The 27254-nt window shown below is 39.6% G+C and overlaps 1 protein-coding gene across 3 annotated transcripts in view; it reads right to left on the reverse strand.

Annotated features, from left to right (window-relative positions):
* The window catches only part of FANCC (FA complementation group C), a 272604-nt gene that overhangs the window by 12624 nt on the left and 232726 nt on the right, over positions 1–27254 (reverse strand). For all 3 annotated transcript variants that reach the window (XM_072763814.1, XM_072763799.1, XM_025984233.2), the window contains exons 9-13: positions 19687–19739; positions 18289–18388; positions 8074–8149; positions 5550–5631; positions 2754–2928 (exon numbers count right to left, since the gene is read on the reverse strand). In XM_072763814.1, coding sequence (XP_072619915.1) covers positions 2754–2928; positions 5550–5631; positions 8074–8149; positions 18289–18388; positions 19687–19739 — 486 coding nt within the window. The remainder of the gene's footprint in view (positions 1–2753; positions 2929–5549; positions 5632–8073; positions 8150–18288; positions 18389–19686; positions 19740–27254) is intronic.

A 27254-nucleotide genomic window follows, 5' to 3' on the forward strand; every position in this document is an offset into this window, starting at 1 on the left:
CTGACATGCCAAAAACTTAAATGCTTTTTAATTTGTTTTTAGGTAAAAGACATAAGCTTTCTTTTCTTAGTTGTACATTTTATCCTGCATTATGAAAATTTACATATGCTCACTGTAGAAAGTTTGAACAAAAAAGTATGTTAATCCACCACCCAAATAAAAGTTCTGATGTAACTTGACCTCAGGCTGGTCCTGCTCCATTTTCTCCAGGGGAGATGGAGGAAACCAGGTTCATATCCTTTTCATCTTTTTCCCATGCCCTGTGAACACAGCACTCACTATGCACTATGTTTTCTTACAGTTTTCACAATGCGCTGCAAGCAATTTCATGTATCTGTGACACGTAGTCTTTGAGAACATGATTTTTCATGGCAGAATGCTAGTTCATGGTTAGAATATGTCACCATTTATTTAGTCAGTTCCTTACTATTGAAAGTTTAGGCCATTTGTAGCATTTGCAATTATAATTATGCTCATGTAATGATATTCTTATAAATAAATCTTTGTATGGGCCTCTAATTACTTCTGTAAGATAACTCCTAGAGGGGGAATGACAAAGTTAGGGTATGAACCCTGGTCTAATTCTTAGGGATATATAAACACAGACATTTTTTGTTTTTATCATGATCCAATTCAAAGTTAGCAAAAGAAGATGCACACTGGCTAGCAGTGAACATGCTCTGCAGAGAGAAGGGTGGGTCTGTGTGGTGGATGCTCTTGCTTCCCCATTAATGAAGCTCAAGGATGGCCAGGAGAGGCAGTGCTTCTAGCCACAGAATGCTATCAGAGCTGAGCAATTAACTGGATTTAATGACACCTTTTGAGAAAAAAGCACAGATGTCAGGCTCATTCAAATCTCCCAATAATCACACTTCAAAAGCAGCTCAAAGTTGGTTTCTCAAGTCACCCAACAGACCATCAAAGGCATTAAAGCTCAAACTCAGGAAAGTGAAGAGGTACATATTAATAGTTAAGCTAGGAAAACTGGGCCTACTTGCTCCTCAGGACGTTACACACACCAGTGCCTCCAGTTGGGTACCAAGGAGGAAGAAAGAGGCTTTGGGATAAAAGATGTGGCTTCTATCACAAGACAAAGACCCACCTCTGACAGAATAAGAAGGAAGTGAACATGCTGGTGCTAAACTACTCTGAGTGAGCTTATCTGTTTTTATCCAGCATGCCAAAGCAACCCCAGAGTAACAACTATGTACGGGTTTTATTTAAAACAAACAAAAACAAGTATTAGAAAGACATGCCAATGCAGAACTTTCCAGAAATTACATTTTTGGGGGAAAATTATTTCTCTACAGTTCAAAAGTCAATCTGTTAGTTTCTATGATCGATATACCAACTTAGCTTATAAACAATCAAACATAAAGTATATATAACAGGTCTTTGGAAATCATTAGTACTACATATATATATATTTTTTTTTTTTTAATTTTTATTTATTTATGATAGTCACACAGAGAGAGAGAGAGAGGCAGAGACACAGGCAGAGGGAGAAGCAGGCTCCATGCACCGGGAGCCTGACGTGGGATTCGATCCCGGGTCTCCAGGATCGCGCCCTGGGCCAAAGGCAGGCGCCAAACCGCTGCGCCACCCAGGGATCCCAGTACTACATATATTTTAACTACAACTATTATTAAAAATAAGATGATGAAAACATAATTGGAATTTCCCCTAATTAGTTTAATTGATATTTTAAAAGGGAAATGGAAGGCTTTCTTTTTAATCATACAGCAACCCTTAAATACATATGTGGATTTTGATAATTTCTTAAAAATGTTCTATTTTTGATCTGAAATAAATTATCACCAAATTTCAACCTTTTAAGATCCAAAACTTTCTTTCCTCTGCCATGCAAGCCTTTTAACAAGTAAAATATACAGACAATTCTGTACTAGTCTCTGCTTTTTTTCAAATAACAGAAAACATCAAGCAAATAGGAACACTACTCTCTACATAAAGAAACCTGTTCCCTCTAATTATTAAAATTAGCAAAAAGTGCTGGCAGTTAACATTTTAAAAACCAGCAGATAAATGTTTGCAAGGGAGGAGCCAATGCCTTTAATCAAAGCATTGCTTCCTGTAATCATTATATTGCACATAAAATAACAACTCTCTGCCACGTCTAGTACTTAGTGACTCTGTTATATTTAGGGAATGCCCAAGTCCTTTTTCAGAAACTAAGGGGTTAATATCAGACTACTTTAGTAAGAGTTCTAAACAAAGCCAGTAATGTGAGGATCTGTTGACTGATCCAAGAAAGCAGTAAGTCAAGACGGAAGCAGACAGGGCCAGGCTGTTGATCAGAGAGAGGACAGTGTTCCTCAGAAGTGTTCCTCAGTCAGACACTGCATAGCAAGTGCTAGAGAGTGTGGCCCTTGGGCCAGGAGCATCTGTAAATGAGGGCATAGGTGGCAACTGAGCAATAACAGATAAAACAATGTAGGGAACAGAGGGCTATGCCTCATTTCCTTCATGCTTCCCAGGAAAGCAGAGTGGCAGTGTTCTATCTCCAGTGAACTCTGTGAGGCAAGAAGATGTCTCCAACCACAAACCCAGGACATATGCACTCACTCATCTGGGTGGACACTGACATGCTTCCACAATGAACACAGTGAACATTCAGTGTTTAGGTGCCTGGGGGTTAGTGGAAGCCAAACCCACTATAGAGCCCCTTCCTTTAGCATGCTTGCGGATTTGGAAATGGACCTGGAGCACCACATGCAGTGGGCCCTGCCACCCACCATGATCTTGGCTCTCTGCAGACTCCCGTCACGTGGGTTGTAGCTGAATGCCAAGAGCCACAGCAGGGCCTCAGAGGATTCAGTTTCTGACATCACTAACTGCTCAGCCGCAATATCAGCCCATACTCCAAAGTGAATGAACAAAAACCAGCACTCAAAGGGACCTCCGTAGGACCTGGAACAGAACCATAACACATGGCAGCCGGGCAACTTCATTTCTTTCTCCTTTTGGTTCTTAAAGCAACTGTAATGTTTGTGAATGATTGGCTTAAATTGTTCTTATCCACTGAAGTACAACTTGCAAGGAATACAAGTTAGACTTGGAAATGTAGCTCACAATGCCACTTTGAACTCATCACAGGAGACCTTCAAAGGCAGGTCTTTCAGAACCCCGTGTGCCCTGAGGACTTCAGACATTTAAAACTTTGTATCCAAGGACCATAAGTTGAGTACAGGCCTTTGACAAAGAAAGATTCTGGACCATGATGGACAGGAATGCTACAAGATGAGAACCTGCAGGCACCCCTCTGCTGTCTGCATAGCCTGCACAGCTGGGCTGCTGTGGAAAGCAGGCCCTCCCCACTACTAGGCAGCCAGCCAGGTAGCTCCTGAGCAAGAAATGAGGGGGTTCCTGGGGGCCCAGGTAGAGACCAGAGGGATAGTGCATGTTTTCTGTCTGCATCAGAAAACATGCACTATTTCCTTTCTGACAAAACACAAGGTTCTGGTCCGTATTTTGGCAATTATGAATTTTGAATGGGCTGCATTCTATATTCTTTCTTGTCATCGCATATATGTCCAAGCTGAAAAGTTAGAAGCTATCCGTTTGTCATGTTGGGAACTGAGAGGTGCACTGGTTGTTTAAAGGGTAGACTCTGCACGAGGAAAAGACCCATTAATTACAGTGATCATGCCAGCAGCTTAACATCTCCTCTGGAGAAAATGGGGCAAGACTGGCCTGAGATCAATTTAGATCAGAACTTTCCTTCTGAACCCGGGAAACTCCTGGAACAGGAGAGTTCTAGGCCCCTCTTGGCTGGATCTGGGTCTGCTGCATCTGTTCCAAGAATAAGCTATTAAATGTTTTGAAATCTAGCTGTGGAACAGTAGAGAGAAAAGAAGAAAGGGGAGTATTTTTTTAAAAATATTTTATTTATTTAATCATGAGACACACAGAGAGAGGCAGAGACACAGGAAGAGAGAGAAGCAGGGTCCCTGTGAGGAGCCCAATGCAGCACTCGATCCCAGGACCCCGGGATCATGCCCTGAACCAAAGGCAGATGCTCAACCGCTAAGACACCCAGGTGTCACAAAAGGAGAATATTAAACTTATTTGTCCCACAGGAGGGAAAGGTGGTGCTCTGTGGGCTGCATCAGTGGCCAGCTGGGTTATGATGTCTCAAAAGCTCCACAAGGGGACAGGCTCCACAAGGTTCTTCCCTACAGATCTCACTATAAGCTGAGCCAGGACTCTCTCATGCTCCCAGCTCCAAGGCAGGCATCACACCTGGATCAGAGCTCATGGCTTGTCTTGCAGGAATGGGCCTGGTCTTCTCTTTTCTACTAGTAACTGAGTGTGTAAGGCGGTCCCTGTGGCTGGCTGAGAAACTGTCTGAACCTCCTCACCCACCCTTCCTTGCAGACAGACCCTCAAATTTAATTAAAGCAGATCTAAGTTAGGTAGGAGTCCCATGAGATTTTAGGTCTAGGTTCTGCTCTTCAACAGAGACAACTCGAAAGGATGCACATGGGGCTGACAGGTATTACAGGTTGCTAGCGTGGCCAATACTCTGATTCCCACTTGGCTACTAGCTCTCATGAACATAAGGAACACCAACCAGAATACAGGATGGCTCAGTGAGATTACAGAGAATTTCATGAGGGAATAGTGGCAAAAGGAACAAATAAAGACAGTCTTAGTAGGTTAGTATAGACTACAAATAAAATATTTGTACTCTACAAAAAAGTAAGTTGAGAGAAAGCTGAAGGGTGTTATGTTAAAGGAACTTAGTAAAGCCTAAATGTGACTGCTTTTAGGAAAATAATATATGTGAGAGGGTACTTAATGTCATGTGAGAAGGTAATTTAGGGGTGCCTGAGTGGCTTAGTTGGTTAAGCATCTTCCTTCAGCTCCTGTCATGATCTCGGGGTCCTGGGAATGGAGTCCAACGTTGGACTTCCTGCTCAGAGGGAAGTCTGCTTCTCCCTTTCCTTCTGCTCTTCCCTCCCACCCCTAGCTCATGTCTCTTTGCTCTCTCTCAAATAGATAAAATCTTTAAAAATTAATTTATATTAGAATGGATTTTCTAACTTTGAACAAATATTTATTAAAAAGAGGAGAAAAGGGGGGCATTTTTATCCTACTGTGCAGGAGGTTAGAATTTCCTTCCCTAGAGAATACAGAGGAAGGGAGAAGACCAAGGGATCTAGAGGGCACCACCTGTCTCCTGCATGGCTGGGGCAGGGGCAGGATGTGGACGCTGCTTTTTTTATAGGGTGGGTCTATTCTTTCTTTTGTTATGCTTGTTTGGATATTTCAAAATCCAATGCCGGCCATTATTCAGGATGGTTTCTATACAAGGTATTTACATACTTATCTGTTGATTCTGAGCTGCTCAAAATGATACATGCAGCTAGCTATCTGCTTCCTCCACTTCTCACTCAGCAACATGCTTCTCTGTTTGGAGAAGGTTACAGACCAGTAATGCCATCCCCTGTCAGCCCTCTGTAAAATGAAGATGCAGATCAAGAGAAACCACTGTGATGCAGACCTAGGAGTCGTCAGGATTTGCCTACCTGTGCGTTTGGTCTTCAACTATTTCTCTGAGCATTTCAGAAATATGTTTCAGTGTCTGAAGCCACAGTTCCTGTGGGATCTCTGTGGGTAGAGAGACAGAAGAGAGAGAGCTGAAGGAAAGTCAAACCTATTAGGATCATCTGCAGCAAGAGCAGAAGAGCTTTGGAAAAAGGCCTTATTTTTTCTGGTCCATGGGACCCACACCACTGGTCTCATGCTGTTCCCAGCTGAGGTCCAACCCTTAGGACTGGGAAGATCCTCAGTGTTACACAGAAAAACTTCAAAGGCTCTTTAACTCAGGTCCACAGAAGTAGACCAACTTCATAAGCAGCCCACCCTAGGACTGGAAATGTTATGCTACAGATACCACAGGTTTTCTTCTTTTCTATCCAACACCTCCCACCCCCCACCACTGACAATTTGTGATTTCAAAGTACATGGGGATGGTAATAAAAGTCAACAAGGAACTAAGGATAAGATGCCCAACTGTTTTTCCATGATTATGATGAATTCAGAATATTATTTCAGGTTTATAGGAAAGAAAAGGCCAGGAAAATAATACATGGGTATCATACAAACAAATGTGTTTTCTTGAGTTAATTTTTCTGGTTTAATAATTATTCCATGGTTTTAGATACATCTGAACATGTATGTATCTGCAGTTCTAAACAACATCTGAAAAAGTTACATTTCCACGCAGAGACAGATTCCATAATTAAATATATGAGAAGGTGGGACGTCTGGGTGGCTCAGTGGTTGAGCATCTGCCTTTGGCCCAGGGTGTGATCCTGGAGTCCTGGGAGCCCCACATTGGGTCCTTGCATGGACCCCGCTTCTCCCTCTGCCTGTGTCTCTGCCTCTCTGTGTCTCTCATAAATAAATAAAAAAATCTTAAAAAAAATACATGAGAAGGTAATATAAGTATGTGGTAAGCACTGCTAACAACTCCACAAATGTCACAGGATCACACATTATCCTTCCCTCTTCTGAATGCCCGTAAGTCTTGATTTGTAGCCTTTGAAGGCATTTTTCATTTTCTTCTTTATATTAAATATTTAGATACTTCCTTTATGTCCCCCTCTACTTGTAGCTCTCGGATAGTCAAGGCTCTTAAGTGATCTATCCTTTATGTCCACAGGACTTTATAGTGGGCACAAAATCAATTTCTGATGAATAGAAGATTCTACTATTAAAAAATACTTCAATTTTGTGAACTTAACATTCATTTTTTCCAAAAGTAATATGCTAAAAAGCAGTAGAGGAGGAATTTCTACTAAAATTTACTTATTTATATTTGGACATAAATCCAAGATGGTGACAAAAAGGAAAAGGTAAATGGCTGCATTCATACCCAGGTACCACCTTAGTCTTTTGTTTATAGATTTCCCAACTTAAAAAAAAAAGCAACTCCAATATTTTTTTCTGGAGCTCATCTAGCTTTTCACATAGGCTAAACTCAGGCTTCTCTAATCTGCCCTAAGCTATAAAGTGTACCCCTGGGAAGAATATTGCTGACTTTTCTGTCACGTTATCAAAGTTCTCCTGTTGTGTTCCCACAGAGTAAGTTTCACAAAACCGTTGACCAGAGGTCCTACCAGCCTCATTACCACCTCCACCGCTAGCACCTGACAGGAAAGGGTCGGATGGGTCATTCTAGTGAGAACTTACATCTATTAGAAAGAGAAAGAATTGGATTTTGTAAAATGATCTAAAACTTTGAATCATCTACTTTCCTTGAACAGTTTTCTCAAGTCTCAAGAAAAAGGGAAACAAAAATGGAATAAAAAGGCAGTATCATGGGATCTTTCCCTTTTTTCCCTTCCATAGACAGTTCAAATGCCACCTTCTCTGGCAGTCTGCTGTGTGAGTGCTGCCTTTTCCTCAGATTCCGGGCTTCAGTGGGGAAGGATATACCTTTATTCTCTATGTTTGAAATGCTGCCAAAATACAAGTTCCTAGACATGTTAACTGGTCAACCCCAGTTGGCTTAAGGATGGAATCATCATTTTCCCAACTGGAGGTGGCCAACAGAAGGCTGGCAAATGAGACCAGAGAAGGCCATGATCTAATACACTTACTGAATTCTTTCAAGTCTTCCCTTGGCTTAGTTAGGAGAAATTTCCCCTAAATTTCCCAGGCTTCGTTCATCTTTTATCTTTTCTTCTGCAACAAGGCACACAGAGTGGAAAGAATGAAATACAAATAAATGTACTGTCCTAATCTTCCTCAGCCAAGTCTTAGTCTGTTCCTAGCATTCAGGTAGTTCTGGCTGGCACCAGCAGAGGCCTGTGTTATCCAGAGCAGACTATCAAAACCTAACGAGAGACTATTTTTTCCCTTTCTTTTGGTAAGTGATCATTAACTGGGAAGTCCAGAAAATTCTCATATCAAAATCCCTCAGAATGTGAGACCCTGAGAGCTTAAAGTGATGCTAGAAATGAGCAATTTCATCTCTCTTGTTTTATAGATAAGGGACTGGTAGGGAAGGGTCATGATTTGTTAGCAGAACTAACTTTCACATACCTTTTGGGTGTTGGAGCAACACCATGACGAGAGATGGGGAAGCATAAGGAAAGTAGGTCTTGAGTGTAAACTTCAGCTACAACAGAATAAAAAATTCAAAACCACATGAGCATTAGGGTTGAAAGGGATATTAAGAACAAAATCTTCCATCATCTGCCCCCAAAAGACCTATTAGTATTAACATGGTCAGAATGTTTTCTTAAACATTTATTTTTTAAAAAATGTTTCCAATAACCTTGTAAATATGTTCCAGAAAAATGAACCTTTTTGAAATCACTTTCTGAGGCTTAAGAAAAATAAACTGATGTTTTTCTGATGTCTTCATAGCAGTTCTTTGCCTCACATGAACCCAATTAACTCTACTATTTAAATGAGAGTTTCCAAGGCGGTTGAGATATTAGGTATTCCAGCATGATTTTTTTAACAACAAAAAAGCATAAAACAACAATGGTGCTTGTAATGCTTTGAGGGCCGAAGTGATATAGCTATTTATGCCTTCAGAAGGCAAAGTGGTTCTGAAGTACTTTTGTAAGAAACTAAAGGAAAATCTAGAAACAGTGAAGTGGATGGGCTTTGATGAGTTTTGGTAAATCTGTAAATCTATCTGACCATCACCCCAGTCAAAACAGAACATTTCTGTCACCCCAAAAAGTTCCTCTGTGGTTCCACCATTCCCCAGCAACCACTATTTTGATTTCCGCAAGAGAGATTAGTTTTGCTTATTCTTGGATTTCATATGAATAAAATCATAGAATATGCATTCTTTTGTGTCTGGTTTGGCTCAACTTCTTTTTTTTTTTTTTTTAGATTCATCCATGTTACTCTGCTTAAGTACTTCATTCTTTTATTCTTTTTTTATTGCTTGAAATAATCATTGTATGAATATACCATAATGTTTATTCATTCTCCTATTGATGGGTATTTGGGGCTACTATTAAAAAAGCGTCAAATTAACATTCATATTTATGTCTTTTTGTGGACATGTGCTTTCATTCTTCTTGGGTAAATACCACGGAATGGAATTACTGAGTCGTAGAGTAGATGCATATTAATTTTATTAAGAAAACGCCACGTAGTTTCTCAAAGTGGTCGTACCATCTCACACTCCCACCAGCTACTGATGAGCATTCTGGTTGCTCCACATACTTGCAAACATTTGATAATGTCAATCTAATTAATTACAGCCATTCCAGTGGGTATGAAATGTCACCTTGTTATGCATTTATGACGCATTTTTCTTGGCAGCAAATTTTCATGTGTTTACTTACTGCCAACTTCTATATTTTTTTGAAGTGTGTAATTTTTTTGTACATTAAAAAAAAAAACAAGTTGTTTCTTAGGAAGTAAGAGATCCTTTAAAAAAAATATATTTATTTATTTATTTACTCATGAGAGACACAGAGAGGGAGAGAGGGAGAGACACAGGCAGAGGGAGAAGTAGGCTCCATGCAAGGAGCCCTACATGGGACTCGATCCCAGGTCTCCAGGATCATGCCCTGGGCTGAAGGTGGTGCTAAACCGCTGAGCCACCTGGGCTGCCCAAGAGATCTTTATATATTCTGAACACAAGTTCTCTGGCATATATATCTATTGAAAATATTTTCTCCCAGCTGGTGGCTTGCTTTATCACCTTCTTAATGATGTCTATCAAAGAAAAGATTTTCATTCCAATGAAATTTATAATTTACTCATTTTTTTCTTGTATGGTTTATGAATTTTTTAAAAGATTTTATTTATTTATTCATGAGAGACACAGAGACAGAGACACAGGCAGAGGGAGAAGTAAGCTCCATGCAGGGAGCCTGATGTGGGACTCGATCCTGGGACTCCAGGATCACACCCTAGGCCAAAGGCAGGTGCTAAACCACTAAGCCACCGAGGGATCCACTACAGGTTTTTTTTTTTTTTTTTTTTTGCATCCTTTCTAAGAAATCTTAGATTGTTCCAATGTAAAAAAGACATTCCCTTATGTTTCTTCTAGGAACTTTATAATTTTAGCATTTACGTTGAAGTCCGTGATCCATCTCAAATTAATTTTTCTATTTTGTGAAGTAGATGTTCATTTTTTCCCATATAGATATCCAGCTGTTTCAGCCCATTTGTTCAAAACATTCCTTTCCCCACAGAATTGCCTTGGTGTCTCTCTCAAAGATCAACTGACTATACACACACACATATATATGTATGTATATTGTATAAACTATATGGATATGTATTTCTAGACTTTTCAGTTCTACTGATCTATCTATCCTTTTGCTAGTACCTCATGGTCTTGATTACTGTAGCTTAAAATCTTGAAATCAGGTAGTATGAGTTTACTCGTTTGGTTTTTTTTCTTTCTTTCTGAATTTATTTTTCAAAATCGTTCTGATCATTGTTCTGAAATTATATGGGTTCACACTGCACCCATTTAAGTTTCTTTTTTTTTTTAAGATTTTATTTATTTATTCATGAGAGACACAGAGAGAGAGAGAAAGTGAGAAAGAAGCAGAGACACAGGCAGAGAGAGAAGCAGGCCATGTACCGAATGCGGCACTAAACTGCTGAGCCACCGGGGCTGCCCTCTCATTTAAGTTTCTTTAAGCAATGTTCTATAGTTTTCAGTGTAAAGGTTTTATACATCTTTTATTAAATTTACTTCTAAGTATTATTATTATTATTTTTTTTATTTGAGAGAAAGCGTGGCAGTGAGGGTCAGAGGAAAAGGAAAGCAGATTCTACACTCAACACAGAGCCCAATGCAGGCCCAACCTCAGGACCCAGAGATCATGACTTGAGCCGAAACCAAGAGCTGGACATCAACTGACGGAGATACCCAGATGTCTCCTTAAGTATTTTATATGTGACTATGCATTTGTCTTTCTATTTCTGTCAATTTTTGCTTCATATATTTTGGAACTCTGTTATTAGGCACATATTCATCTATAATTGGTATATCTCCTGATGACCTGACAACTGTGTCATTATAAAATGTCCCTCTTTATCTCTGGCCACACTCCTTGTCTTGAAGTCTACACCCTCTGGTGCCAGTTGCGTCATACCAGCTTTCTGTGCTTATTTGCATAACTCATCTCTTTCCTTTTTCTTACTTTAATCTATCTGTGTCTTTATAATTAGAATGGGTCTCTTGAAAACAACATACAGTTGGATCTTGGCTTTTTATCCAATATGACATTTGTGTCTTTTTTACTAGCATTTAGCTAATTTTTATTTAATTTTTGTAATTAATGTACTTTTTAGTACTTTGGGGTTTAAATCTATCTTTTGATGTTAGTTTTCTTTTGTCCCATTTATTTGTTTTTTGTTTCTCTGACAGCTCACAACCCTGTCTTATGACACCTCAAGTTTATCAGATTGTGCCTTCAGTTCTGGGCCCCAGAACCCTCACATAACCCCTTCCCACTCCTCACATGAGAAACCTACGGAGACAGTTAGCAGAAACCCCAATGTGGTTTCCTTTTTCAAGGCTTAAATCTCCTCCAGTTTCTATCTGCTCTTTTGATTGCTGTCTAGTACCTTCAAATACTTTGAAAACATATTTTGCTCAGAGTTTATAATTTTTATTAGGAGATTTAGTCTAATACATTATTGGACTCTGCCATTGCTGGAACCAGAACCTGAAATGATCTGTTGTTTGTACTGAGCCATTACGCAAGTTTAGAAAAAGTGACTTGCTGTGGCAACACTAGTCCAATTGGGCACATTGATAGAGCTGCACTGTGCTTGCCAAATACAACAAGGGTGAGAGGAAAGGATAAAAAGAGAATGTGAAGCGCTGAAGATAAAACATTTCTGACAATGGGAAAGAATGTGGATGAATGGGATTTCTCATAAACTGTTGAGGGGAGTATAAATTGGCACGTCCACATATGAAAACAATTTGGCAGTATGTACAGAAGCTAAATCTTTGCATACCTAATAACCAGCCCTTCCACTCCTAAGTATATATCCCAGAATATTCAGAGCAACTCTATTTCTAAAAGAAAACAAAATGTGGAAACAACCCAGAGGCCTACTACCACTTTCCTAACAGTTCTATGCAGCAACACCCCACCATGGCTACACACAACACAGAGCTATCTTGGTGAGTGGAAAAAGCAAGGCTCAAAAGACTCCATACAGTATGCTACTCTTGTCAATTGTTTGTCTTATGAAGTCCAAAAAAGTAAAGAAAACATGCTTTAGGAAATCACATATATGTGATGACACCATTTTCAGAAAAATTAAAGGAATGATAAACGTAACTTCAAAACAGTGGCTACAGAGGGGAGAAAGGCAGGGCTGTAAGACAGAGATGGGCTATATGTATACATGTAAGTTACTGCTACTCATGCAGGTCTCCTTTGGATATCAGATACGTAGATACTCGTTTCATTAAGAATAAAGGCATGCACGAGTGAATAAAACACAGAAAGGAAAGATCATGGATCTAAGTATCACATGCATGGATCACACAGGACATGGGGTATTATGCATTAAGGGTTATGATTAATCCAGATTGAGCACTCAAGAAGGCAGGACATCAATGATGAGAAATGGCTGTCAATTAAAAAGGCAGGCACATGATACTCTACATAGAAAACCCAAAAGACTCCACCCCAAGATTGCTAGAACTCATACAGCAATTTGGCAGTGTGGCAGGATACAAAATCAATGCCCAGAAATCAATGGCATTTCTATACACTAACAATGAGACTGAAGAAAGAGAAATTAAGGAGTCAATCCCATTTACAATTGCACCCAAAAGCATAAGATACCTAGGAATAAACCTAACCAAAGAGGTAAAGGATCTATACCCTAAAAACTACAGAACACTTCTGAAAAAAATTGAGGAAGACACAAAGAGATGGAAAAATATTCCATGATCATGGATTGGAAGAATTAATATTGTGAAAATGTCAATGTTACCCAGGGCAATTTACACGTTTAATTCAATCCCTATCAAAATACCATGGACTTTCTTCAGAGAGTTGGAACAAATTATTTTAAGATTTGTGTGGAATCAGAAAAGATCCCAAATAGCCAGGGGAATTTTAAAAAAGAAAACCATAGCTGGGGGCATCACAATGCCAGATTTCAGGTTGTACTACAAAGCTGTCGTCATCAAGACAGTGTGGTACTGGCACAAAAACAGACACATAGATCAATGGAACAGAATAGAAAATCCAGAAGTGGACCCTCAACTTTATGGTCAACTAATATTCGACAAAGGAGGAAAGACTATCCACTGGAAAAAAGACAGTCTCTTCAATAAATGGTGTGGGAAAATGGGACATCCACATGCAGATGAATGAAACGAGACCACTCCCTTGCACCATACACAAAGATAAACTCAAAATGGATGAAAGATCTTAATGTGAGACAAGATTCCATCAAAATCCTAGAGGAGAACACAGGCAACACCCTTTTTGAACTTGGCCAAAGTAACTTCTTGCAAGATACATCCATGAAGGCAAGAGAAACAAAAGCAAAAATGAACTATTGGGACTTCAACAAAATAAGAAGCTTTTGCACAACAAAAGATACCATCAACAAAACTAAAAGACAACCTACAGAATGGGAGAAGATATTTGCAAATGACATATCAGATAAAGGGCTAGTACCCAAGATCTATAAAGAACTTATTAAATTCAACAGCAAAGAAACAAACAATCCAATCATGAAATGGGCAAAAGACATGAACAGAAATCTCACAGAGGAAGACATAAACATGCCCAACAAGCACATGAGAAAATGCTCCGCATCACTTGCCATCAGGGAAATACAAATCAAAACCACCATGAGATACCACCTCACACCAGGGAGAATGGGGAAAATTAACAAAGCAGGAAACCACAAATGTTGGAGAGGGGAACCCTCCTGCACTGTTGGGAATGTGAAAGGGTGCAGCCACTCTGGAAAACTGTGTGGAGGTTCCTCAAAGAGTTAAAAATAGATCTGCCCTATGACCCAGCAATTGCACTGCTGGGGATTTACCCCAAAGATACAGATGCAATGAAACGCTAGGATACCTGCACCCCAATGTTTCTAGCAGCAATGTCCACAATAGCCAAACTGTGGAAGGAGCCTCAGGGTCCATCGAAAGATGAATGGAAAAAAAAAAGAAAGAAAGATGAATGGATAAAGAAGATGTGGTTTTATACAATGGAATATTACTCAGCCATTAGAAATGACAAACACCCACCATTTGCTTCGACGTGGATGGAACTGGAGGGTATAATGCTGAGTGAAATAAGTCAATCAGAGAAGGACAAACATTATATGGTCTCATTCATTTGGGGAATATAAAAAATAGTGAAAGGGAATAAAGCGGAAAGGAGAAAAAATGAGTGGGAAATATCAGAAAGGGAGACAGAATATGAGAGATTCCTAACTCTGGGAAACGATCTAAGGGTGGTGGAGGGGGAGGTGGGCGGGGGGTGGGGGTGACTGGGTGATGGGCACTGAGGGGGGCACTTGATGGGATGAGCACTGGATGTTATTCTATATGTTGGCAAATTGAACACCAATAAAAAATAAATTTATATATAAAAAAAGGGCAGGCAATCAGAAACAGCCCTACGAAGAAAAATGACATAATATATGCATATGCAGGCCTGTGCAACATGAGGTTATCACCTTCTTATTCTGAGCCCAAAGTCAGGGTAATGAATTCTTCATTCTTTTGTGGATCCCTCCTCTGCTTCCCACTGGGACTCAGTGTGTGCCCCTCCATGCCCATGTAGCCTGAGAAGCATACCATTCTAAATGAAAAGCATCAGAAATTTAAAAACAGAAAAGAAAAGAAAAGAAAAGAAAAGAAAAGAAAAGAAAAGCAATAGAAACAGAATGAACAATCTTAAAATTTGTATGGTACCACAAAAGACCCTGAATCGCAAAAGCAATCTTAAGAAGAACAAAGCTAGAGTCAGCATACTCTCTGATTTCAAACTTCATTACAAACCTATAGTAATCAAAACAGTACAGCATTGGGATAAAAACAGACCCACAGATCAACAGAACAGAATGGAAAACCCAGAAATAAATCCACACATATATGACCAAGGAGCCAAGAATATACAAAGAGAAAAGGACAGTCTCTTCAATTAGAGGTACTGGGAAAACTGGATGGCCACATGTAAAAGAATGAAACTGGACCACTATCTTAACAACATATGCAAAAAATAAACTCAAAATGGATTAGCGACTGGAACATTAAGACCTGAAACTATTAAACTCCTGGGAGAAAACACAGGTAAGTTCCTCAACTATGGTCTTGGTGATAATTTTTGTATCTGACTCCAAAAGCAAAGAGAACAAAAGTGAAACTAAGTAAGTGAACTACATCAAACTAATAAGCTTCTGTAGAGCAAAGGAAACCATTAACAGAATGAGAAGGCAACCTACTGAATAGGAGAATATATTTGCAAATCATGTATCTGATAGGGGTTAATATCCAAAATATATAAAGAATTCATACAATTCTGGGGCGCCTGGGTGGCTCAGTTGTTAAGCATTTGCCTTTGGCTCAGGTCATGATCCTGGATTCCTGTGATTGATGGAGCCCCACATTGGGGTCCCTGCAGAGTGCATAGTCTCCCTCTCACTCTGCCCGTCCCTCTACTCCTTTTCTCTCTTGCTCACTCTCTCTCTCAAATAAAGTCTTTTTTTTTTTTTTTTTAGATTTTATTTATTTATTCATGAGAGACACACAGAGAGAGACAGAAACACAGGGAGAGGGAGAAGCAGGCTCCACACAGGGAGCCCAACGTGGGACACAATCTGGGGTCTCTAGGATCTTGCCCTGTGTTGAGGGCAGCGCTGAACCACTAAGCCACCTGGGCTGCCCACAAATAAAGTCTTGAAAAAAAAAAAGAATTCATACAATTCAATAGCAAAAAAAAAAAAAAAAATCCGATTCAAAAATGGGCAGAACTTATGAATAGACATTTTTCTAAAGAAGATATACAGATGGCAACAGGTACACAAAAAGGGTGTACAACGTCACTTAATCATCAGGGAAATGCAGATCAAACCCCAGTGAAGTATCACTTCACATCTTTTGGAATAGCTATTATCAAAAAGACAAGGAATAACAAGTGTTGGTCAGGATGTGGAGTAAAAGGAACTCCAGTGTTGGTGGGAATGTAAATTAGTGCAGCCACTGTGGAAAACAGTATGGAGGTTCCTCGAAAAATTAAAAATAGAAATACCATGTGATCTAGGAATCTCACTACTGGGTATTTGCCAAAATGAAAACACTAACTCAAAAAGATAGTTAACTGCATCCCCTATGTTCACTGTAGCATTATTTACGAGCAGCAATGACATGAAAACAACCCAAGTGTCCACTGATGGATGCATGGATAAAGAAAATATTGTCTATGTATATACAATGTACTATTATTCAGCTGTTAAAAAAAGTGCTATCTTGCCATTTGCAACAATGCCAAGGTGCATGGAACAATGGATGGAACTTGAGGGCATTATGCTAAGTGAAATAAGTCAGACAGAGAAAGATAAGTTCCATATGATCTCACTTATATGTGGAATCAAAAAATAAAACAAAGCAAAACACCACTTGAGCTCAGAGATACAGAGAATAGATTGGTGGATGCCAGAGGCAGGCTGGGGTGTGGGCCAAGTAAGTGATGGGGATCTAAAGGTAAAAATTTGCAGTTATAAAATGAGTTTCAGGGATGTAACGTACACCGCGGTGACTACAGTAAGTAATACTGAATTGCATGTTTGAAATCTGCTCATAGAGTAGATCTTAATAGTTCTTACTTACTACAAGAAAAAAAAATTTATAACTATGGTAACACACGTTAACTAGACTTATTTCATAATATATACAAATATCGAATCATTATATTGTACACCTGACACTAGTTATTTGTTAATTACACCTCAATAAAGAAAATAAGAATAAACAAATTAATTAAAAGCAACCATACCTCCAGTCCAAATATACAGTGCCCAAGGCCAACAGCCAGGACCAAGACTGATGAGAAAAACACACTTATACTAATGCTTTAACCAGTGTCTTCTGCCCCAGCCTAGGTGTTTTTAGGAGTTAAAAGGGCAGTTTTCCACAGGTTGGTCCCTAACTGGGAATACAAATAATGCACAAGGAAGGATAAAAGATATTTATAGGTTATGCCTCAAAATAGGTGTGAGGGCCAACCAATGCCTTTCAGCAGAGCTCTTCTTACGAATTCCAGGCTGGGTACCATTGAAACATGGTTTGCTACAGTCTAGTTAACCTCCCTAAGGAAAAAGGATGGGAGAAAATACATTATAAATATTTATGATTGCCTTAAAAAGTGGAAACATCTGTTAAAACGTGAGAGATTTCTCTGGTGTAGGGGTATAAGGGATTGTAGCAGAGCTAAGCATCACAGTTCTGCTCTCTTATGTCAGGCTGTGGAAAGCATCATAAGAGACCATGGCCTACCTCCTGGGAAGTTGCAATGGACCCAGGGATGTGAACAGGCAAAGCACCACACACAGAATAGGTCAGTTAAAATGCCCGAAAGTGAAAGCTCTGGTAGGAATGCTTCCTGTTTCACAAGGTCCCTCTAATTGGTCCTCAGCCCTTGGCAGCCATTGTCTGCCTCTGCTGATGGGGCCCCTCAGTACAAGTCTTCCTACAGCCCCCATAACTAGCTTCTTGTTCACTGATTGTGTCTGACACTGACATTCCTAGCTGCTTCTCTACAATGATTCAATCTCTTGTCACTCTCAGTAGATCCTTTCTTTCCTGGAAACCAATACATATTTGGGTATCTCCTAGCTAGGCAGGGAAACTCTAGTAATTAAGAATGTCCAGAATTGCTTTGTAATGTGTGGCATTTGCTTCTTAGCATATGCCATATAGATCCCACAATGCCCAGGCAGGGCAGAGTCCTCCCTGGCAGACAGCATACAACACAGGGTCCGGAAAATGCATCCTCCGGGGTGGCACATGCCAGCATGACAGTCCTCTTACACAACAGCAGAAAAATGCTTCTGGGTACCAGGGCACAGGGCAGATAGGAACTATCCTGATTTATTTTCAATTAAAATAGTTTTACCTTTGCTAGAGCATTCATTTGGAAGCTTTCTTCATAAGCAAAAGAGTCTACCAAAATCACTAAAAATAAAGTGCTCCTTTCTGTGATTACCTAGATAGATATTCTTAACAGCCTTTTTTTTTTCTTTGGGGGAATGAATAATATATGCAATATAACAAACCTGCTTGTTTTTCTTTTCCAGAGCTTCCACAAAGCACTGTGTAAACACTTGAATAGCGGCTAGTACCTCTGGGGCTCCATCAGTTTCCAGGAGTACATACCTGAGCAATGCAAAGCCAGATTACAACATGATTGTATTATGATTAATCTGGCAAACATTTGAGCCTGAATTGTAAAAGGAAATAATGGAAACATTCTTTTTCTGCCATAAGGTTCAGCAATATCTTAGCTCATTAGATTTCAGTCCTTGTGTGAAAGTAGGAGAAAGCTGTCACTCCTTTTCTAAATACTTTAATTAAAATAGCAATCTGCAGAGCTTCCTTTCTTGGTTTTTAAATTATTAAGCATTGCATATCCCTTCCATATAGGCCTGAGTGCTCTTTAGAAATATTCGCACATTGAATGCCCAGGCACGCAAAATCAACAGACCCTTCATGTTTTCAAGTGGAGAAAGAGCTGCCCAAGGGGGTAAAATGCCTTGGTCAAATCTACCCAGGGAAGTGGTGGAAGAATTCTGTGTGGTACCTGGATTGGTTTCTGCATATTTTTATACAACTAACTTTATGTTGAAACAAAAGAAATCAACTCAAACTTTGCTCGCTTTAAACCAAGAACATCATTCTGACTTATTCTTGTGTTCATTTATTTACCCTGAAGTTGGTATGTTTCAAGACCAACTCAAGGGCTGGGTTATTTACTGTTGTAAAAATTCCCTTCCCCAGTGTTGCTATCCCTGGAGGCTCTACTGCTGTGTGCAAGGAGGATGGATAGGGGAGGGTAAGTACCCTCGCTGCACCAGCACTCAGGAAAGGGGTTGGAGACCCTTCCTGGGTAACAAGCTCCTATTAACTGCTAGCCATAACCTAATCTGGTATCCAGTGGTTTCTCATCTCTCATCATCTGTAAATCCAATGGACTTTACAAGAAGTATTCACACTTGTAAAATTAACGTGTTGTAGGATAACACACATAGATGATTTTGCCTTTCAGAAGAGCTCTCTTGAGAACAGCATTATTTTTCTTGGTTTTCCCTTAGCTTTAAAATCCTTTAAACAGATTGGTCAGCCCTCATGTGGTGAAGGGAATACACTGCTACGCTTTGAGCTGAGAAAAATCCTACATGAACATTTAATGATTTACTATCTAATTCAATTTTGCCTTTCTACCAATATTATTAGAATTTTAAATGCTTAAAAAAAGAAAGTTATCTTATTTCTGAGGCAATGACTTATAAATACAAACTGACATTTAGGTTTTACCAAATAGCTCAAAGGAGTAAGATGGAATCAGAAACTAACTTCCCGATGGTATAGACAGAGACTACCACAAAACTTTTTATTCATGTTTGGAAACTGAGCACTTCTAGATCGATTATAAGCAGAAATTGCACATCATTTACCTGAACATTTCATCAACAATTCTGAATATCGCAGGGTGGCAGGCTGCTTCAGGCTGTAAAGGAAGAAACCAAAAGAAAGTAAAATATGAGAAGCATTTCACTGATAATATATGGCTGTTTATTATCAGGGAGATAAGCTGTCTAGAACTCCTGGTGTCTAGAAAATGGGTATATTCTTTTGGGTTAGAAAAAAAACAACATGAGTGCAAAAGCTTGCATTACGAACAAAAGCTGGTTCTCCTGGGGCAAAGTGATTATGATCAAGCTTTATTTCCCCTTTATACTCCTTTATGTTCCACATTTTCTCCAATAGGCCCATATAAGAAAGAGTCAACAAGGATCACGAGAATTGTAAAAATACCTTTCACCAGCATATTGTAGTGAAGGCAGAGCCTGCCTATGTTACTAGTTTTACACCATGTGCCCATGTGTCTGACCACCCCCCATGGCCCAGTAGTGCCTCAAGGTCAGGTCTGGACTTGCTATCTTTTCATTTATTCTTATTAGGCAATGAGTACATAGTGATTTAGAATTATTATTAAGAAAAGTAGTGACTACTACCATCTTGGACTAAATAATATCACATCTTAGTGCACTATAAATTTAGCACCAAATTATTTAGGATGTAAAAATAGGTAATGAAAACAAAATATAGATACCATCATCTTGAACAAGAAAAGTAATCTAATTTATTCTGTGAATATTTTTGTGATGGTTTTGATGATTTCAATCTGCAGAAGCTGACCTACTGTGGCGTAGGTGGGGCTTCAGTGGGCCTGACTCAGGTTCTCTATCTTTTCAGCCAGAGCTCAAAGCATAAGGTTAAGCCATATGGAAATGCTATTTGTGTTCTCAAACAGAGATTTTCTAGCATCCAATTGTGAGTCGATTAAGCTCTACAAGGGTATTTCTTTGAGTCCTACTGCAGTTGATATGACCAGCTTTGGTAAACATTTTTTCATCCCTCCCTCAACAAGAAAAGAAGAATAAAGGATGTGTTTTGCCTCTCAAGTTTTCTGGACCATGCTGAAGAATGGAGCCTATTTCCATGGATTTTCCTTTCCACTCTCCCGTCTGTGCCAGTGTTGAGTTGTAACATTAAACGTGTGCCATCTAGTGCTCACAAACTGCCACTACAGGCTGTCACGGCCGGCTCCAAACAAGAACATTGCCAATTATCAAAAGCAAGGGAAGATTTCCTTTTAATTACTAGAAGAGAAAGATTTGTGCTTTGCAAGCTATAAATTGCTACTCTTCATGTAGAGTAACATATCTTCCCTAATCATTCACTGACATGCATTTTTATCTAAAAGAAATCAACTAAAAATTCTCATAGGTAAATTCATTATGTACTCAAGAAATAATTTGGCAGGAACATGGTTTAACAGAAGAGAGGCAAATTATTTCTTGGCTTTGATCTCAGGCAAGTCAGTTAATCTCCCTGTGTCTCGGACCCATGGTAAATAATAACAGTTATTAAGAGGTCACTGGATAAATGCCCAGAAAATATCATAAATGTTTCTATGTATTCATAATGAAAAAAATCAAACAAGAAACGAAAAGCACACTGTTATGTTTTACAGTGATTCATCAAGTTTGCCAACATTTTTTCAAACTTTCATAGATGGACAATATGCCCCTTAAGTGTTTTAAGACCGAACAACACTGTCACGTGCCCACAAGCAGACAGACACACCAGAGTCCGAAAATGCACGGATAGAAAACCAAAATTGAAAATGGTAAAACAGAACCATTCCTTTTGATCCAAATGATCTAACTAATCCAGAGCCACTATGTAAATTGGATGCTAACAGAAAATCATTCAATACTTATTACAGGGATTTCTAAATGGCCAATGAAAAGATAATCCAATGTGTAGAATAGGCTGCCATGAAAATAAAGGGGGAGAAGCAAGAATGTTTTAACTCAGTTTGTTAAGAGAGGACTAAGTTTGGACATACTTTTATTTTATGCAATGTTTTTTATCAAAACCACTCAATCCAATGATTTAAATGTCTTCAGAACATGTGGAAACGCCTGCTCTCTCCATGCCAATGGACTCTACTTAGATTTCCTTCTGTTTAAATATTTCAGACTTTTGTTTGCTCTCAGCCTGCTTCTACAACCCATTTTAGCTTTTACAACAGATAACGTGCCAGGAGGCAGGGAACCTTGCTGAAACAGCAGTGGCAGAGACTTTGATTTAAAAACCAGTTTTCCTTGCTGCCCCAGAGCTGTGAACAGCTCTTCTCACCCACAGACTTTACTGATGGTTTTTAAAATGAGACTCTTTACACTTCCCGAGCACATAATTTCAGGGTCAGTGAGTCCCCTCATGAAGCCTGGAGTACTCACTGCCCAAGCATGTGTCTTAGTGACATCAAATCACAAAAGCACACTTAAGCTGCTTTTCTTATCAAGAGAATCCTCCAAATAGAATTAAAGTCTTAAATTATGCTTCTTTGGAAGCCATAAATGTTCAGCCCCTAAATCTTTACAGCATCCTTGTGAGGGAGGAGCCAAACATTTAACCCCTCTGTGGCCTGTCTTATTTATAGAATGGGACCCTACAGTAACTCACCACAGGCTACTCTACAATCCAGAGCCTGGAACCCTAGCTCTAAAGCCCTACAATAGGGGCAATTATCTTCCTGTAAAAATGAGGGAGAGAAAAACTTTCTTGGGTTCCATCTGTTTGTTTTTCTCCATCCTACCAAAATCTGTTCCTTCTCAAACTCTGCTTTTCTCCATCTGGCTTCACAATTTCCATGTACAGATGATTTCAAGTCTAAGGAAACAATGTCGCCAAGAGGCCATCAGTAACACGCGTTTGTCCCTTTCCCCCTGCCCTCACACCACCCCCAATCCTTTCACTGAGTGTTGGAGGATGAACAGAAGATGATGATGGAGAGCTCTGGACTCTGGCTTCCTTTTCTTATGGACCAGATTATTCTGTTGGGTGTGCATCCCCTTCCCATCTCCCACAGATACCCAGAAATGTATCGTTTATCTTCTCTCTGCCTAGGACAGCCCATTCTCAGCCCTCAACAAAACGAGGGAAGTCGAAGTCAACACAGAAGAAACGTGCAGTGGCCATGTGCTCTCAGCCTGTGTTGTGGGCAAAAGGTGAGAGAGAGGCCCACTGTACAGATAACATCCATGCCCACTCTCTGCCCTTGACACCTAATCTATTTTCATCCCAATTCATCAAGGATTATTACAAGCCACTTGTCACTTGAAAGAGGCCTGAGAACATGGAAGAACAAAATTCTCATGGAAGAAATCTTTCCTCTACCATTTTCTGATTCCTTGTGTGTATGGGAGGAGGAAAGGTGGGAAGAAGACAGAAAATATAAACCAGAAAGGGAAATTGTACTATAAGTCAAGGTAATTCGCAGACAAAAGTCAGTGAGGAAACAGAAAAGTCCTCAAGCTTTTTTAATTTATCATCCTTCATAGATATTTTTATCTAAAAAATAAAGAGGAAAATTGGAGGTAAGAGACAAGATGAAGTTTAGGAAGCCTAGAACAGATTCTCTTTCATGGTCTATTTTAAGATAGTTAAATATTTTACTCAGGAACGGTCATTCTGTTCAAGAAGAAACAGCTGATGAGAAGCTTGCCTTCCAGTGTAAGAGGAGCCAGCAGTCTGGCCCACTTCTCCAAAGCTCGGGGAGGGCCGGCAGAAGCCCCTGTGGTGATTTATGTGTATAATTAAAGGGTGACTATATTTATCAGAAAATAACTTCCCTTTTTTTTCCTTTTATTTTTTTAATTTTTATTTTTTTTTAACTTCCCTTTTAAAAGGGGGATTCTCCACAAGGCTCATTTCAATAGTAAACTCTTTTATGGAGTTCAAAAACAAATTGATTCTGAAGATACTGACTTATCTGCCGTGTAAAACACCTTTATTAACACTTATGTTTTTCTTTTTTTCTGCTTTCAGGATGCTAAACGTAAGACTAAAACATCCCTTTTATATTTTAAAACTTATTTTGTTTCAAAACACTCAAGTTTCTTTCAACAAATTTGAACTTGGAAAAATTATTCCTTCTTTTTAAGCTTTGTCGGATATTATTTATACTATAAGCAATTTTTTTCATTACTCCATAATGCAATTATTGTTTAATTAGTGATAAATGTATCATTTCTGGGCTTGAAAGAAAAACAACTTAAGCACCAAATGTACTCCTGTATTTTAAATTTAGTGTTGCCTTCCAAGAACATTAAGACACAGGGATGTCAGCTCTGGATGCTGAACAAGATACCCCAAACCCTAAGTTCTTTTTAGCCTCTCTCAGTGGCTTCTACCCAGTGAGCTTGTGTAGTTCTAGCAGGAAGACAGCCCCTCAGCTTCCTGCTGCTTCTTGGCTCAGTCTCTAAGTGGCACTGAAACCCCAGGTTGAACACTGCGCTTTGCTTTTTTTTTCCTCTCTTCCTTTATTTGACTGGTTGGTTGCAAAATCCTGTATCCCCAACAGGAAGAAACCCTAGCACTTGCAATCTGGGCCTCCTTTATACAGAGATATTTGGAGCGTGTGTGTGTGTGTGTGTGTGTGTGTGTGTGTGTGTGTGTGTTGCCCCCCGGAGGTGGAGGCTGGGAAGTGCAACTATTCTCCCAGAAGCAGATTCTTTACCTTTTTGTTACAAGCATAAGCTAACACCGCACTTTCCTATTTGACCACTACTAAATTACATGCACCACATTAAAGAACTCAAAGAAAGAAATGCTTAGAAGGCTGCTAATGAAAAAGCAGGAGAAAAAAAACCCTAGAACACTGTTAAGTTATTCAAGCACAGAAAACTGACATCATCTTGGATGTGGAGTTAATTTTTCAGTATAATCTTTCATTAAAGGGGACTGTGCTTGGAGCTTAGTGTAAAGAATGTTGTTCTTTTTAAAGTGGCTACAACTGCTTTCTGGAGAATAAAGACAAGAACATGTACTATCTCATCACTACATCAGGGAGGACACTGAGGTAGCTGCATGATTTTATTAAGTTCCTACTAGATTAAGAACACCTCCCCCCCTCCCAACTTTACTAAGGAGAAGCAGGCTCTGTGCAGGAAGCCCAATGTAGGACTTGATCCCGGGACTCCAGAATCATACCCTGGGCTGAAGGCAGGCACCAAACCGCTGAGCCACCCAGGGATCCCAAGAAATGACTGTAATTGAGCTGTGAAGACTTTCACGTAGGAGGGAATATGAGAAGTATTTTCGGATTTAAAATCTGACTAAACAAAAAAATAAAATAAAATAATAAAATAAAATCTGACTAAACAAAAACAAAACGAACCCTGTCTCTCTCCCCCTTTACTCCTTGCTCTTTCGTAGGCAAATCTATCTGTGAAGGCAAGGGAGCAGCTTCTCTGGACTCAGCTGGAGGGGCAGGCGGCATGCAGGATCAGCCAGTGAATGAGTGAAGGAAAGGGCATGAGAACCAGGGTACATCCTGGCCCTGGCATGCAGCAGGGCAGCCAAACACAGCACCACCATACCACCCAGCCAGCACTTCTCATTCAAATGTGGGATATAAACAATAGCTTTCTGAGCTCCACAGACAGAACTGTAACTGGAAAACATCCTTCTGATTTGTTGGCCTTGGGAAACCAAACAGTGTGTAAAAAAAAAAAAAAAAAAAGAAAAGGAAAAAAAGGCATAATTAGCAAGTGGCTTTCACTGCTTTGGTGACATCAATTTTTAAGGTAGGTCTGAAGCTACAAATTACAGTCTTGCAGAATGTGTTCTGTCAAGGAAAACACAAGACTATCTGCTTTGAAAAGTTTTAGTCTACAGAGTACAGGCACCTGGCTGGCTCAGTTGGTGAAGTGTCTGCCTTCGGCTCAGATCACAATCCCAGAGTGCTGGGAATCAAGCCCAGAGTAAAGTCCCCTACTCAGCGGGGAGCCTGATTCTCCCTCTCTGCAGCTCCCCCAGCTTGTACTCTCTCTCCCCCTCTCTCAAATAAATAAATAAAATCTTTAAAAAAAAGTTTCAGTCTGCAGAGTTAAGTGACAAACTGAGGTTAATACTGCAATTTATTTAGGAGCCACCAGATGCGGCAGGAAGCCATGAACTTGGGGGCAGTTCAGCCCATGGAAGCCAAAGAGTGAGTCTCAAAAGTAAGCAGGTTTTAAAAACTCGCTTCTATTTTAGAAGTCAAAAAGATTCATGTGCATTTAGAATTCAGATATTAGATTGGTGCCTTATTACTTAATCTTAATGGAAAATAGCAGGCTTTACAATCTACACATTTAATGCAATCCCTATCAAAATACCAACAGCATTTTTCACAAAGCTAGAACAAACAATTGTAAAATTTGTATGGAACTACAAAAGACCCTGAATAGCCAAAGTAATCTTGAAAAAGCAAAGTAAAGCTAGAGGCGTCACAATTCGAGACTTCAAGTTATATTACAAAGCTGTGGTAATCAAAAGACTATGGTATTGGCACAAAAACAGACACAAAGAACAATGGAACAGAAATGAAAATCCAGAAATAAACTCATAATTATATGGTCAATTAATCTTCAGCAAGGCAGGAAAGAATATCCAATGGGAAAAAAATAGTCTCTTTAACAAGTTGTGTTGGGAATACTGGGCAGCAAATGCAGAAGAATGAAACTGGACCACTTTCTCACACCATACACAAAAATAAATTCAAAATGGGTTAAAGATCTAAACATGAGGCCTGAAACCATAAAAATTCTAGGCAAGAACACAGGCAGTAACTTGACATTGGCTGCAGCACTTCTTTCTAGACATGAAACTTCTTTCTAGGTATGTCTCCTAAGGCAAGGGAAATAAAAGCAAAAATAAACTATTGGGACTCCATCAAAATAGGAAGCTTCTGCACAGCAAAATAAACAGTAAACAAAGCTAAAAGGCAACCCTATGGAATAGGCAAAGATATTTGCAACTGCCATATCCAATAAAGGGTCAGCATCCAAAATAAATAAAGAACTTGTAAAACTCATCACCCTAAACAACAAATAATCTAAGTAAAAATGGACATAAGACATGAACAGGCATTTCTCCAAAGAAGACATCCAGATGGCCAACAGACACATGAAAATATGCTCACCATCAGTCACTATCAAAGAAATGCAAATCAAAACCATGATGAGATATCACCTCACACATGACATAATGGCTAAAATCAACAACACAAGAACAACAGGTGTTGGCAAGGATTTGGAGAAGAAAACCCTTGTGCACTGTTGGTGGGAATGCAAACTGGTGCAGCCACTGTGGAAAACAGTGTGGAGGTTCCTCAAGAAGTTAAAAACAAAACTATCTTATGATCCAGCAATCACACTACTGGGCATTTATCCAAAGAATACAGAACACTAATTCAAGGGCCACCTGGCTGGCTCAGTTGGAAGAGTGTGAGACTCTTGATTTTGAGGTTGTGAGTTCATGCCCCATGTGGGTATAGAGAGTACTTAAATATTTTTTTTTTTAAAAAAGAACACTGGGATCCCTGGGTGGCGCAGCGGTTTGGCGCCTGCCTTTGGCCTGGGGCGCGATCCTGGAGACCCGGGATCGAATCCCACGTCGGGCTCCC

This window comes from Vulpes vulpes, chromosome 1 (genome assembly GCF_048418805.1).
Source record: "Vulpes vulpes isolate BD-2025 chromosome 1, VulVul3, whole genome shotgun sequence".
Classification (NCBI taxonomy): Eukaryota; Metazoa; Chordata; class Mammalia; order Carnivora; family Canidae; genus Vulpes; species Vulpes vulpes.